At 37.0% G+C, this 15,550-nt stretch overlaps 1 protein-coding gene across 3 annotated transcripts in view; it reads left to right on the forward strand.

Annotated features, from left to right (window-relative positions):
• STXBP5L (syntaxin binding protein 5 like) overlaps positions 1–15,550 on the forward strand; it is a 184,176-nt gene that overhangs the window by 134,041 nt on the left and 34,585 nt on the right. For 2 of the 3 annotated variants that reach the window (XM_031056622.1, XM_005420578.2), the window contains exons 18-20: positions 1,203–1,354; positions 3,032–3,103; positions 9,773–9,838. In XM_031056622.1, coding sequence (XP_030912482.1) covers positions 1,203–1,354; positions 3,032–3,103; positions 9,773–9,838 — 290 coding nt within the window. The remainder of the gene's footprint in view (positions 1–1,202; positions 1,355–3,031; positions 3,104–9,772; positions 9,839–15,550) is intronic. The other variant, XM_014306851.2, reaches the window with a different exon arrangement.

Here is a 15,550-nt window from a genome sequence, read left to right on the forward strand (position 1 = left end):
TTGTCTCTGTCACTGGTAAAGACATAAGCTGTACTGGTCCCAGTATGGGCCCCTGAGGGACACCAGTCAGGGCAAAAACGCCAGTGGGGAAAAGTCAAAGTGCATCCATAGTATTTCCATAGATGCTGTACTGCAGTCAGGATTGAGACTAAACCCAGTGTGCTAAACAGTAGAATTCAAGCCACTGTTGCAGACGGTGCCTTAATTTGCTAGTTTGACAATTGAGGAAAAATAATTTCATTTTTCTTTACATATTACTTTTTTATTTGCTATATGGAACCCTCTTTTTTATAATATAAGCAGTGTAAGAAAAGGTAGGACAGAAGAAAATTTTCCAGCTACCCTGCTTTCCCTCCACCTCATTACTTTCCTTTTGCGTTGTTGTTTTTCCACACACAAATTCCTTTCAGATATTTTGGAGATACATTAAGAAGAGTCAGGTGGAGGTGAGTGCGCAGCTCACTTTTAGTGTGAATTAAGTGCTTTTATGCTTCTGTGCAGAAAATTACAGAACCTGATAGCAAGTGATTCTGAATATGATTGAACATAGTTTGGGTTTTTGAGTTTCTTTGTGGTTGTGCCTGCAATCCTTTCTGTCTGGAATTTAAAATTGCAGTCTGATGCAGAAGGAAAGAGATCTTGCCCATAAATCAAACCACCATCAAAATGCATTTGCAGAAGTATTTCAGAGGGGTAGAGAGAAATCTCTGCTGTAGATAAGCTGACAGAGTTGGAAGGAAATTTTATAAATGCTTTTCAGATTTGGGTATCTACACAATACAGCCTAATATATTTCATTTGTCAGTAACATGTAGCTTTAAAAGAATTTTTTTACATGTATTTGTATTTACATTTTGATTTATATTTGTATTTTATATAAATGCATAACCACTTTTTAATACGTCCCAATTTTTAGTCCTAATTGATATAATTATTATTAGAATTATATTGTTTAATGAAGCAACATTTAGGCATTACTGCAATGTGTTTGATACAGAAAGTTGGTAGAAGTTGTAACTGCTTTCTGGAAAGTTAATTCAGAGAACAGTTTTTAAAATTCAGGATTACAAATCTGTAAGAAATAAAAAACGTGAGCTTGAGTAGTTCCTGAAGAAAAGGTTTGTGCACTATTCATAATAATAATTGTTATTGCTTTCAGAATTTATATTGCTAACACTTTTGAGGGACATTTCTCTTTGCAGAGTGGCTTTTGGGAACTGCAATGGTTTGGCAGTTGTGGATTTCATGCAGAAGACAGTCCTGCTGAGCATGGGCACCCTCGACCTCTATGGCTCCAGTGATCCGTACCAGCGGCAGCCCCGCTCACCCCGCAAGAGCAGGCAGTTTGCTGCAGGTAGGAAATAAATTATTGTGCTTATGAGCCTGATATGTTTCTTTGGTTTTTTTGCCTGTGGCTTTTTCTAGTGCTTTTGGAATGCATGACTATTTGCCGGCCAATGGAGTTTCTATAACTTGGCAAAAGAAACTTGACATGCTCTAGGTGCAGGCATTTTCTCAGAAATAAAATGTTTTGTGAGGTGTTTTTTTTTTCCTTTTGGGATGGAGGTCAGCAAGTAATTCCCTTAGCTGAGTCTGTAAAAATCAAAATGAGCAGAGCAATAAATTGTTTCTCTGGCAGTCACTTGATGTGTAGTTTGTATGCTATTTTCTTTCTGGTTTCAGTAAGTTCATACCAATAAGTAAGACTTCAATTTAAGCTTAAATGTATTTTCTGCCAGGAGCTATTTATTTGAATAGTCAGCTGTGTTTAGAGATGTGTAACACCTGGGAGGCATGTTATGTAGGTAACACAAGGAGCTCAAATTAAGCACTTCATTAGTGCAGTTCTTGATATAAACCTACAAACCCATTTTAAAATTTGATGCTAAGACGATCGAGTAAGTCATAACTGTTGTTATGTGTTGTGTATTAGAAATATTAATACTTCAGTAGAGCTAAATTTTACCATACTTTGTTGGTTATCTAAACATTTCCTTGTATAAACATTTATTTGTATGAGAAAAAGTCAGATCATCTGTTTCAAGTCTTTCCACTTGACATATTCCATAGTAACATGCAAGAGTTAGACACAATTATGAAATGTGTTTTTCATAGCTGTGAAGTTTTAGAATTTGATTTTAAAATATCTTTGAAAATGTGGAGTTTTAAATCTAATGCTAAAATTATAAAAGCAACAGATTATAGTGGGTTTATGCCATCAGCATTTTCATCAGCAGACCCTGCGCTGAATCAAGTCCTACTTCTCCATAGAATTACGGGAAATATTTTTTTTTTAATTGGGAATGTGTTTACACTCCAAACAGAAAGTAAAATCTAGAGGAAAATTTATAGAATAAAATACAAGTCTTCAGGCCTACTTCTGCTCCTGAAAAACCATTTATCTCACTTTCTATGCATGTAATCATGGCAAGCTTAGTTCCCATCTGTGCCAAGTGTTAAATATGTAAATTTGGCGCAGCTGAGGAGAGAAGAGACGAGCAGCTTCAAGTTACCTTCAGCTTCTCTGTCTGGTTTCAGCCAGCCTCACAGCAGCTCCCTAAGAAATGTGAGCAGCTAGCCACAAACAACATGCTGCAGAACTCTGTACAAAAGGTGGAGGATTGCTCATGCAGAAAAAGCTGTTAAAAGCACTGTATCACAGAGGGTTTTTCTCTGTCAGTGGCAGTCTGGGCCAATCCTTTAAGGCATCATTCCAGCTATCCAGTGCTGCCAGAATGGAGCCCACTGCGGATAAATGACCGCTGAGAAGGATTGCAACTTCTAGATTGCTCATAGAAACTGTGCATCTAAAAAAAGCCTCAGCTGCTTTCTCACCATCCATCCCACATCCTTTACTTTTTTGATTATTTTTCTTGTTATATCTCCCAATTGGAAGGTAAGCATCTGCTGAAATTTCTTCACCTTGGCTGTTCTAGATGCTGGTTATGATATCACTTCCTTTCACTTTAGACTGTTTTTTCTCTCTTTCCTCTGCCTGCTGCTGATGCTGGTGTACTGGCATGTTCCAAAGACAACTTTTGCATGCGTGGCCTGTCTAACTTTTATCCAGATTTAACGAAACGGATCCGTACTTCCTATCAGAGTAAGTTCTATAAAGGTTAGGCAAAAAGCTTTATCATGATTGGACTATGCCTGACTTAAACCCATGTGTTTGTGCTTTGTAATGTGTTTTTTTAAACACATTCAGCATGCATGCAAACTTATTACATTTTGTGATGTCAATCATGCTTATTTTTGACAATTACCTTTATTATACAGAAATTCTTTTCTTTAGAAAGGAAGTCAAAGAGAAAACTGCAGTGTTATATGGGACAGATTGGGCCTTAGAAAACAATGTTATGTTCTTGGTGACAGTATCTTTCTTTGGTTTTATATTCGTTTCCATGTACATTTACTAATATGAAGCATTTCTTGTTTTGCAATGGCACTATCTGTAGTTACCAATTAATTCTTCCCTTTTTTCAGAAGAACAATGTGGCTTAAAAGAGTACCCATTGAATTGGATGCTATGAAATTTAAAATTTCAATCTTGGTTTGGTACTTAAATATTTGGCTTTCAGGAACCATCTCATGCCTCTGTTCTTTGATGGGGAATGTAAAGTGGGCATAAAAATACATACATCAAAGAGGGCTATGAAAATTCATGTTTTTAATATCTTTAAATTTTGAGTTATACTGATATGAAATTTAAATATTAGTATTCATCACTGCAGAATACAGTGAACAAAGCTATAATTAATTTTGCAAAAATGACTGTTCAACAGATGAGCCATACGTATCTTAATTAACTGCAGTGCTTATATGTAATTAGGTCTCTAGGATGCCTCTTTTTAAAGTACTTTTCACAGAACAACAGGATAGGCAATTTTATATTAAATATTCAGTATAGACAGGATAAAAGAGTGGCAGTTGTTTGATCATCTCTCATAAATATAAAGTTATGTAGCTATTGAAATACATTAGTACACTTGCATGACACATTCTGTTCCATTCCTCTAGGCTGATTTCTATGACTTTATTTCATAATAGTTCATAAAAGGTGGTCTGTTTAGTCAAAAGACTAGTCCAGTTACCAATTCAGCAGTCCATAAAAAGGTTTGGTGTATGATATCTTAAAGTCTATTAGTCTGATCTTGCTAATTTCAAGTCTGTAACAGAGAACCTGAGTGACAGACAGCAGCCAAATGTTTGGGGGATTTTTTGCCCCCTCTAAAATTAATAAATTCTAAGGGCAAAAATTACCAGTGATCTCATTCAGAATTACAAACATAGACCAAAGAATCTTTCATAGCTGAAAATGTATTATCTTGTTTCTGTCTTGGTCCCCATAGTCAGAAAAGTCTGCAAAATCTTCCTGTGAAGTGTTAGTCTGAGTTCTAGGCAAGATCATTGTTTAATTTCTTTCCTCAAAAATGGTTTGGTTCTTGCTTTTGTCATTTGATACTTATACAGGAGCATATATTGTATGATCTGAAAGGTGCAGTAAGATCAAGAACAGGACTAGAATCTGTCACAGACTGAAATATCTTGCAAAGTCACTCTCAAGTTGTGCTTTGTTATATTGCTTATCTGAGAGATTAATTTTAAGAGGGGTTTTAAGAGGGAATTTTGGATTTTGCCTCCAAGTTTATCTTCTCTCATAAGGGATGATGATGGGAAAAGTAAATTATTTTTGGGGATCATGCAGTCGAAGCCAATATTATTATGACAAAAGCAGGAGCAGTCATGTGATAACAGAAACATTAGGTCTAAACTTTTAAGGGTTATATCAGGGAAATGGAAGTTAATGGGAAGATATATGAGTAGTTGATTCAATTAAGTAATGAAGCAGGAAGATAATTTCATGTGGATCTGTATGAGAAATAAGACTTGCAGGTATTGAAGCCAAAGAAGAGATTATTGATGAGCGAGATACTTGCATTTTTGTTGGTCATTTTAGCGGTGATTTGCAAGAAAAGACAATGTAATTTAGTGTCCAGCCTAATTATGAGGTTAAAGTGTGACATTCAAAGATGTAACCAATATTATGTATTAGAGTATAAGAGAAGACAGTGATGCTGATAACTCTATTCGTGTAGTAAAGAGGAGATTTCCGCACAAAAATACGTTGGGTTGATCTTGGCAATGTTAAGTTCCTATTTGGAGCTATTTCCTCTTTGGAAAAGCCTGAATAGATTTTAGAAAGACAGGATTACTACTCTAACTTGGATGGAAGAAATCCAAGTTGAAGATGTGTATTTATGAATCACTAGGGATATATATATATAAAAAATTATTGCCATGTTTATACAAAATAATCTCTTCAAATACTGGGTCAGAGAAAGAAAGTGTTGATATTTCAGTCTGAGATGTCCTGCAACTGAACAGGGAAAGGGAAAAAAAGAATGAACATGTAAGAGGAAAGAAGCAATATGTTGGAGAAGAGGAAAGAGATAATCGACAATGTCAAGGATATCCAATATGGAAAGCTGTGGTGGAATAAATGTTCTGAATTTTAGCCAATAATCTATAGATAGCTTGATACTGGTTACATATGTAAAGTAGACTCAAATGCACCCAGAGTGGACTTAGAGCATTAAGGTAGCACAATCTCTGGTTTGGGAGGTCAAAATGGGAAAGGGAAGCAAGGAGGGGAGGAATGTCACCCGTTCTAGGAATACACAGTGGAAGAGACTGGAACGTAATTGTCCGATCAGGGAAGTAATTTGAGGAAAAGAAGAAGCTAAGATGAGCATAAGTGCAGAGCTGGGCATAACTTTCAGGTGTTGATGACTGGTTCCATTTGCTGTAACATCTACAGCCACCTCCCTTTGCAGCAAGATTATATGACAAGCTAAATAAAATAAACTCTCTGTGCCATATTGCAGAATTATGAGATTGCTTGGTTGTTGTTTGGTTGGTTTTCTTCTTCAGTTGAAATCAAGTTGTACATGTTATTACCTGATTTTGGGTAATATGCATTCAAGTATTAAAACAAATACATTTATTGCATCTAGGGGGATAATGTCTGCAGCAGAATATAAAAATACCAAAATGATGCAAAAGGAATTTGCATCTCCTACTAGAAATTCATACCATCTGTTGGTGGAACAAGAAAATAGTCTTTATGAAGCATCCAAAGTGTTGTCAAATCCAAGGGATGTTGATACATTGCAAAATAATTTTCATCATGAAGACTTTTCAGTGAGAAGTTCTTCTTCCTCCCTCAGGCCAGTCCCTTGAGAGGGAGTGAGCACAAGTATGGTTGGTCTGACAGGAGGATGCAGAAAACTGTGGCTATGAGTCCTTGTATATCAGTAATTGGCACTTTAATTCACACCTAAGAAGCTAATATAAGTTGAGCTTAAGTCAATAGCTATATTCTGAGCTAACTAATTTCCAAAGAATGCATGCATAGATATATATAGGTATATAAACATAAAGAAAACATGGTATGATAATTCAGTGTGAAGATGAGGGATTGAGATAACACTGAGCTTACTTATTTTATTGGCTTGTGAATATTTATGACAATTTATTTATAATCCATTTATTTATAAGCAAAGATGTGATGGCTTTGGGGCTTTAGAGTAAATTATCAGTCTGAATCATTTGAACATGCAGATAGAAATTTCAAATTTCAAACTTAATTTTAAATTATGGGTTCATTAAAGTTGTTACCTCATACTAGTTTTGATCCTTGAATAAAAAGGCAATGAAAATTGCACTAAACTTAGAAAAGTATCCATAGGAGAAGTCTTTAAAAGTGTTTTAATGCCTTATGTGATATATATACCTCTTGCACTATTTACACATTTATGATTTGCTCAAACCAAAGCCAATTTCTTTATAATGTCAATGGGTATATCTTCTCTCAGGGGATTGTTCACATTGCCAGTCTTGGGTTTTTGCCTTTTTTTTACTGCTATATTCCTCTTGCTCTAGGTGGGCTTAAAATTTGCTGGGGTGGTGGTTTTGGGGGCCTAAATATAGCTAAAATATCTTGGGGAACAAATTGCCTATAGAATTCAAAATGGAAAGTGAAAATAGTTTTTAATCAAATTTCAGTAGCTGTTGTAGTCTCTCAGACATTTGGGGGAAGCTGAGGTTCATGGAAATATTTATACATGGTTAATTATTGAAAATACTTAGTTTAGTTTCCTTTAAAAGGAAATAAGAGTAAAAAATTAGCAGTAGTACAAGGAAAAACTTGAGAGCTCACTTTCTTATCTCAAAGGGAAACATTTAGTAGAATTAAAGGAAACACAAAAAAATTGACGAATATGTGTTTATCCTTTTCAGTGAATGATGATTGAGCAATTCATTGCCTTACAACATCTTCAGAATTTAGAATTTAGCAAGATTAAAAGAGACTTTGAATAAACGGAAGTGTAATGAGCAGAACTCATCATAATATTTCAAAGAAATAAAGATTTATGGCAGGAGAAAATATGCAAGTGGAAGTGCTTAAGCAAATCTAAGTGAGATTAAGCCAATGCCCTTGTGCAGGGCACATGGTACCACTTCCATTTCACATGGGAATATATTGCACTTCTTTAAAGGCATCTGTAGGTGGTCATTGCTAGGGGTGACCATGGCTTGACAGCAATTCAAGGTTTGTAGAGAAGTTCAGGTGTTCAACATTCTTAAATACCACAACATGAAATGTATCTTTAATGTTTCATGTTGCAATTTGTGCCAAACATGAAGTCATGGCTTTCTTACTGTGGTTGCTCTTGGGTGGTGCAGTTTGGTGATTTTCTTGTTTAAGTCTATAGCACCATAATTTATATTGAGATGGAATATTGTTTTTATGAACTCCATAGTATAAAGAAAACCCAAACTATTTAGAAGCAAATCTGACCTGGGATTTGGTATTGTATCCAACACCAGTGCTAATTATACAATGCTTAGAACATCTTAGGCAAGATGTTAAAACTTACCCATCTGAAATAATACATTTACAAAAGAAACAGTATAAGTTTTATTTATTCAAGGCCTCTATGCTATGTAAAATTGCTCCCTCTGCACCTTGCAGACAGTTCTGCAGCAAAAAATCAATTCTGTCCCAAACCTCTAGGTACATACAGAAATCTTGGGTTCAAGTGGAAGTAAGATCTGCTGTGCTTGAGAGGCTTCCCAAATTATTACAGTTTCTGAATATTCTCATAACATCAAAAGTGACTGAACTTGCAATTGATTGAAATACAATTTTTTTCTCACAGATTCTAAGTGAAATGAAAGAAAGACTCAAGTACATTTTTCAAAATAGAAAATCTTTGGTTTTCAACAAAAGTGTCTAGTTTGGCAGATCTTGTTTCTTAAGTCAGGAGCAAGTATGTTGTTAATACTGACTTAACTGAGTAAATCAATACTGCTGGTTTTCCAAAGGGCTCTCACCATTATTCTTGCACTCCTGCAGCTTCATTAATGGTAGGAGGGCTTTTTTTGTTCTGCTGGCTGGGGCTCTGGATCCTCTTCAGTTCTTATAGCAGTTCAAAAATACATTGTAATAAAGTTGTCACTACCTACATTAAGATGCCACTGGATTTAATACTAAGAAAGCAGGACTAGTGACTGAGTGGCAGAATTTTCCAAAACAAGAGTGTATATGAATTTTAGTGGTGAGGGTCTCAGGGCCTCACCTCTGAGGGTCCAGAAGCAATAAAAATTCTAACATGTTCTCTTACAGAAGCCATGGTGCCCATTTAAAGCATACTGAAAAGTTCTTGTAGGATGTTTGATTCTCAGGATGCAGCACAAGCAGAGTGTGTGTAAATCCAATATCAGGATGACAGTAATGTACCCCTGACTCTGGGCTCTGACCTGAGGGCTGTGGGTCCACCTAGCTGGCATGGGAATGCCTGAGCAGGGCTGCGTTCAGTCCCAGGTAGCCAATGGTATGGAGTGCCAGAGCCCCTGTAACAAGGGTGAGCCACAGGGCATTGCAGATACATACAAAGGGTGCATTTGAATAGGTGTGGCCATGCCCAGTTAGCCCATGGTAAAAGACAGAGTGAACTCAGACTTTCCCTCCCCACCATGCCAAAGGCATATTTGTACTTGGAACATTCAACCTGTGCCAAAGGTGGATCTTAGTTTGCTCACAGAAACAAGCTCGAGTTTTTGCAGTACAGACTAGGATTGCTTTCCTTGGTGCTGTCTTCCATGTAGGTGGAGTTCCTGACAAATATATATATATATATATATATATGCCATATAGAAAGTATTTTGTCAGAAAATTCAGTGTCACAGCCAGCATTATCAATGCCTCTGTGTCCTTTAAAATGACCCGTCTTGTGTGAATTCATGAAAATTCTAATATTGCACAGTAGCGGTAATCTTACTTTTTTTCTTCCCTTCTTTTAAGATTTCCTCCCTGCATTATGCAGCAGTTGAAAGCACAGAGTTGATTCCACATCAGATTGACAGGGATGAATGAGTTTGAGTCATATCACAGACTTTTAAATTTTAAACTATACTTACTTGTTTTCTTTTGTTAGGTACAGTCACTCTTTTCTATCCCAAGGCACTCGGAAAACAAATCTGAGTTAACAAGAGGTGTGATTTTTTTTTTTCTTTTTTTTAAACCAAGCCTAAATTGCTGCAGTGACAGCCTGATAACTGCACTTATCTGAAATAGATTATTTCCCTCTCATTTCACACCATTCCTTTCTCCAAATTGACTTTAAAGTGCAGAATATCATCAACCAAGAAAGTTGAAGCATGCCCTGTTAGATTGTAACTTAACTCTTTAACTCCATTTTTTCAGGCCTGACTGAACTCAGTGACAGTCCAGTTTCCCTGGAGCTTGAGCGTTGCAAGTCTCCCACTTCAGGTAAAGGTGATTGGCTTCTCTTCCTGCAGTCTGTATAAGCCATTCATGTCATGCATCACTGTGTTTCATTAATCCCTAAGAAGTGAAGTGCATAGTTCCAAAGAGAAGAAATTACCAGAGAAGCGCTTCTTAGGTAGCACAGTAAAATCCTAAGTCTGCTTCCTTAAGGAAAACTTAAATGTACGTGGTGCATCTTGAGGTGAACAGTGTGAAAACATTTGAAGTAACAGGATCATGCAGGTATATTCCAATAACCTCCTTTAAGAAGCTTGTTTCTCTGTTTTCTTAAAAGGCTTTCTAAGTTTTTTTACAGTAGGGAGTCCTTGTAATTCTATATGTATATATTATGCATATGTGTACATGATGAAATTATTTAAAATCAGCAATATGGAGATGGTAAATTTTAGCCATTAGAACCCCAGTGCCTGATTTATTTAATTTGAAATGAAAGCAGAACCTCAGATAAAAACATTTGCTTATGAGCCAGGGCAGGGAAATCTTGGCCACACAAAAATTCATAAATGTTTCCCATTTTGCCCATAGTCCTTCAGAAGGTGGAATTCGTCCATTCCTAGAGACCTTTTTCAGCAAGTGCCTAGTCTACATTGATCTCTTTAATGTGAGTTCACTGTCTTAAAGATGGTTGCTAAGAACTGTTTTCTAGTAGCTGGCTTTTAAATGTGGTGGAAAATAAGGAGGTGTAGCTGTGATACATTCATTTTGCTTGTGGTATGCATATCGCAATTCTTTTCCTTGTAGTTTGGTAAGTATTGACAGATATTTTTCCCCCCTTAGTTATGGTAACAAATATCCATAGCATGAATAGTATGCTAGTCAAATTCTCTGTTATTGTTTCACATATGTTATGTCATAATAACAGGATACATAATTCTTGAATGAAAGCCACTAATTAGTAATTATAAAAAGCTGAAACTAATAAAAATGTTTCCCTGACATAGTAAGAGCTGAAACAAAACAGCTGCTTTGAAATATGTATTTCCTTGTACTATTTGCAACCCAAAATCTGTAGATATGGAGATATCCAAGTGAAATGGGCTATAATAATATTGGTATAAAACTAGGAGCTCAAACTCTTGAGCAGGGTCTCAGAAACTCATGATATAGGCTTTAAAATAAAACATTTGATAGCTCAGTTATAATTAGATTATTTATTGTGTGGCTCACTGGGATTCAACTTTTCTCTTCAGAAATGAGCTAAAACCTTTTCTTTTCACTGAAATGTAAGAGATGACTGACTTGGTAACCATATGTGCATATTCTTAGATTTATAATGATGAGTGTCTCCTATAACACTTTACTTTTTCTGTGGTTAACTTCAATTTTTCATTCTGCTAGTGCTCAAAAATAGCTTTCTTAGATAAATCTGAGATAATTTGTTCCAAAATTTATTCTGCTTTTTTTCTGTTTTGGAGATATTCAGCAGGGAAAACATGGCATATTTATGGATGTTTCCTATTTTAGCACTTTCATGTTGTTTTCCAAGCTATATTTATATTTTTAAAATGTGAAATCAGGTGCAGTTTTGTAGGAAGTAACTATTATTAGAACTACTTTTTAAAACAAGATGTTTCTTTTACTGTGACTGATATTAATTATTTTTATTTAATTATTGCAAAATTTAATTAATATTGCTTCTGCATACCTGCTGTAAAATGAGGCAGAATCCAACCTAGTCACTTGGAATAAGTGACCTCAAAAACTTGGGAGAGGAACTAATCCTGTGCTTAACCAGCACAGCCTCACACCCACACCAGCCTTCTCACTGACTAATGTTTCTTGCTCATAGAGCGCAGCTACATATTTATGGATCTGTCAGGCAGGATCCTTCCACTTCCAGCCTTGCCTTTATCTGTTTGAAGTCCATGGCACACGAGCTCTGCAGTGGAAGTGTGCTGTGTTCTGTAAGAGCCCCGTGATCTTTGTGTTTGTAAAACCCCTGACCACTTTCCTCTACTGAAAACAGACCAAGACTTGCTCCTTCCGAAATTTAGCAAAACCAGAAAGAACACTTGAAGTGCTCTGTGAAGTGGTTCAAGTTGCTGCCCAGTGGAGGAGGGCCTGCTGGGTATGACTTTATGAGGTTGCAAAGACAGACGAAACTGTGTTTGATTTGTAGCTGTTCATTCTGGTTGCCAGAGCACATCAACATCAGTTCTTCACCCAGCAGGGAAGCTCATCCCAGGTGCTGGCCCTGAGTGTGCTCAATACATACACAAAGTGCAAACTGCTGGAAGGCACAAGTCTACATGGCAAACACTGCCCACGTGATGGATGGCACAGTGATGAACATCGTCCTTAGCTCCATCAGAAGGCCAATGATTTGAGGAACAGCATTGCTGTGCTCACTTGTGTACTTTGAGACTCCCAAGGCAATGCCTAGGAAGAATCCCCAGGGCACACTAATTGCCAGTGTAGACATGAGTGGTTCTACATCTGAGAGCCATTAGGAGCTTAGTCAGATTTCCATTCCAGTCAGGCCATAAGAACAGTGATGGTAAAGGCTTCTTGGAGAACTTGAAAAATCTCCTGCCTCCTCATCTCTTGGTCTGATGTTGAACACTGCTTAGACTGCCTGAACTGTATGTTTCCATGAAAAATTGATTATGCCTGTAACATTCTAGTGCTTGGCAATGTTTTAACCTATGACTAAATTTCTGCAGAGACAGCCTAGGTCAACTCAGTAATTTGGCTGTGTTGTTTTTCTTCTCCCTGCCTCAAAGCAGAATTAGGCATTCGTGAGTTCTATCATTGATACGAGTGACAGAGCACTGAGCAAGAGACTCAGGGCTGAAGAGTACTCCTTATTTCACTCCTTATGCAGGGCTAGTACATAATTCAGTACAAATCCTACTTCTTCATTAAGTAATATTTAACTTGGTTCACAAGACTGTCTTCTCAGATGTTCCTCCTGTGCTACTTACTAAAACATGACTTTGCAGATGATATAATTGAAAAATCAAATTCCCGTTCTGAACACTGTTCAGAATAGAACATAGAATTAAACCATTTGATTAAAAGTTTTCTGAAATGCACAGTACCACACAGAAGTTAGCAGCAAGTGAAGAAATAGCAACGTTGCTTTTTAAGAGTGCTAGGCAGAGGAGAGGAAGAATCTTCCTTAACCACTGGTATCTTGTTTAATTAAACTAGTATTTAAATGCTATAGTGATGCATTTACAACACTATAAAGGAAAAGAAGAAGTTAGTAAAACCATTTGAAAGACTCTGCTTATTTTTGAATGTCTGAGAGGTGGCAATTTCCACTGTAAAAGTGTTCTGGATGTAGTAGTATGTATGGAATAACACCTGGTAAAAATTGTGAAACAAAAGAACTTTAAAACCCCCAAACTCTTACCTATCTAAAGCATGTTTCATGAATGTAAAAATGCAACAAGGCATGCCATATCATGGTATCTGGTGGCTTAAAACCAAAAGCCTCAGAACATCCTATTCTTACTCCTGCATGCCTTGTTCTTTCAAACTGAATTTTCATTTTTGTTTGTGATTTGGGGGTCAGAAGGGCTCTGTACTACTTTCATTCTGCAGTGGCACACAAGAGCTCAGTGTGCCTTGTCATGTAAGTGGTGCTGTATCAAATGCTTGAGTTAATTACTGTGTAATGTATCACAGAGCAGCACCCATTCCAGTAAATTTTGTCTTTATTTTTATCATCTCATTAGGTAAACTTATTCAGGGGCTCTTAGGAATATAATGTACAATATATAATTATGTATGTCCATTACTGTTTTAAACATTGATATGGAGCTTCATATTGAAGTGTATTAATGGGAATACACTGTGAGCACAGGAAAATGCAACTTTGGATAGGTCATTTGTTGTGTGAGATGCAATTGGACACTTTAGACTTCTTTCAAAGACCAGAAGGAAAGAATTTCTTCATTCTGTGTACAGGAGAGTGGCTTATCAAATGTTCTAAAATGAAAAAGGATTTGTGTTTTTTCTTAAGAAGCACCTTCACATTCGGGGCTTGCATTCAAAATACTTTTAATATTTTGAAGCTTAGAGAAGGCTGTGTAAAGATCCCCACAACTAACTCCCATGAGCTTTGAGACAGGTCCCTAATGGCAAGACCACAAACTTTTATACATACTATGATTTCCAGGTGCTGCTATCCTTCTTCATATCACTGGTTAAATCTGCTGGGATTAGGCCTTTGCCATACCAAACTCCCAGTTTCCTATGTGAATTGTTTTTAAAATAGCTTTCTTCAAGAAGAATATTATTAAGTTTCTTCACAATCATTCTCTTTCGTAACATGTGGGTGACTTCAGAGTAGCTGAAGAGATTTGACTCCATTTGAAAATTGTATTCTCCTAGAAAACAACATGTGTCTGTAAAACATGGAATGTAATTTATTTTGAAATTTAGTTACTGATAACACTGCAAAACCATTTCTACTTATCCATGTTAAATTAAAAAGAATGTTAACTAGTCAGAGGACAGTAATTAGAGATTAGCTTCAGCAGTGTGGATACAAGGTGCATTTTATCACTATTTCCCATAAACAAGGGAGTTTCTGAACAGGTGAATTCATGCTTAAATTCTTGAGAATAGACTTGTGTGTAGGGATTAGCAAGGAACAGGGAGCAGTGTGAGCTGGGGACCTGGATTTGGGCCCTTGTGCAGCCCCTGGTGCGTGGCTCAGGGTTCAGGGGGCTTTAGCAGTAACTGGGACTGATATTTCCAAGTGTTAGCCAGGCAGAAGCTCCTTAGTAGAAAAAATCCTGTATGAGGTCACCTTTATTTTGAATAATATTAAAATCTGTGACCACAGTGCTGCTGTAATAGCTGAGGGAAACTCAGCATTGAGTGCCAGAGCTGCAAGCACACGTTTGTTTGTTGGTTGTGCCTTGGTGTTTTCCTTGAAAGACTGAGAGGAGCCACATGGCTGCAGAGCAGGATGTTGTCAGGTCAGGAGACCTGCATGCTCAACTTAGCTGGCTGCTAGACTGTACCTAGGAACTCTTCCTCATCCCACAGTTGAATAATTTGACTCTAAACACTTGAAGCTCTTTTGGGTAGAGGCTGTCTTGCCTTATGCTGTAGCATCACAATTTCTGCTAGCTGCCTCCAGCATGAATATAAACAAGTGATGATAGCAGACAACTCTGCTGGCCTCTCAAGCCTTTATACTCCATTCTCAAATAAAACTGGATTTCAAAAGCTTTCTGTCAGCAAGATAGGCTCATGTGCATGATCCTTCTTTATAATAATTGTAAAGATAGTAAAACATGCATGATTTAGGTACTAAAACCAGATTACATAAACGGATCAGAATGAGGATATTATTAATAGTTAAAAGTTAGTTAAAAAAATTAATATGAACAGCTTTAATCACAGTAAAGCATGAAAACAACTAGCTTCTTCTCTTGTTTTTACCCTCAAATATGGGGTCTATAATCAGTGATCCATGCTGTGTCCCAGTGCATCAATGTCCAGCTGTGTGATTGCCATGTGAAGGGTGTGCAATTGTCACGTGGCAGCTCCCAAACCAAGCCTGTGTGGACTCCTTCAGGGGAATCAGAAAGTCCAAACTTTGCATGTGCTGTATGAGCCTGCACACAAACAGCTGGGAGCTGTTGGGTTCAGGCATGTGTCACCATTTGGGACGCAGCTGTGGCATGCAACACAAGACACATAATTCCTGCTATACACAAACACCTGTAGCCT

Source organism: Geospiza fortis, unplaced genomic scaffold (genome assembly GCF_000277835.1).
Source record: "Geospiza fortis unplaced genomic scaffold, GeoFor_1.0 scaffold1, whole genome shotgun sequence".
Lineage (NCBI taxonomy): Eukaryota > Metazoa > Chordata > Aves > Passeriformes > Thraupidae > Geospiza > Geospiza fortis.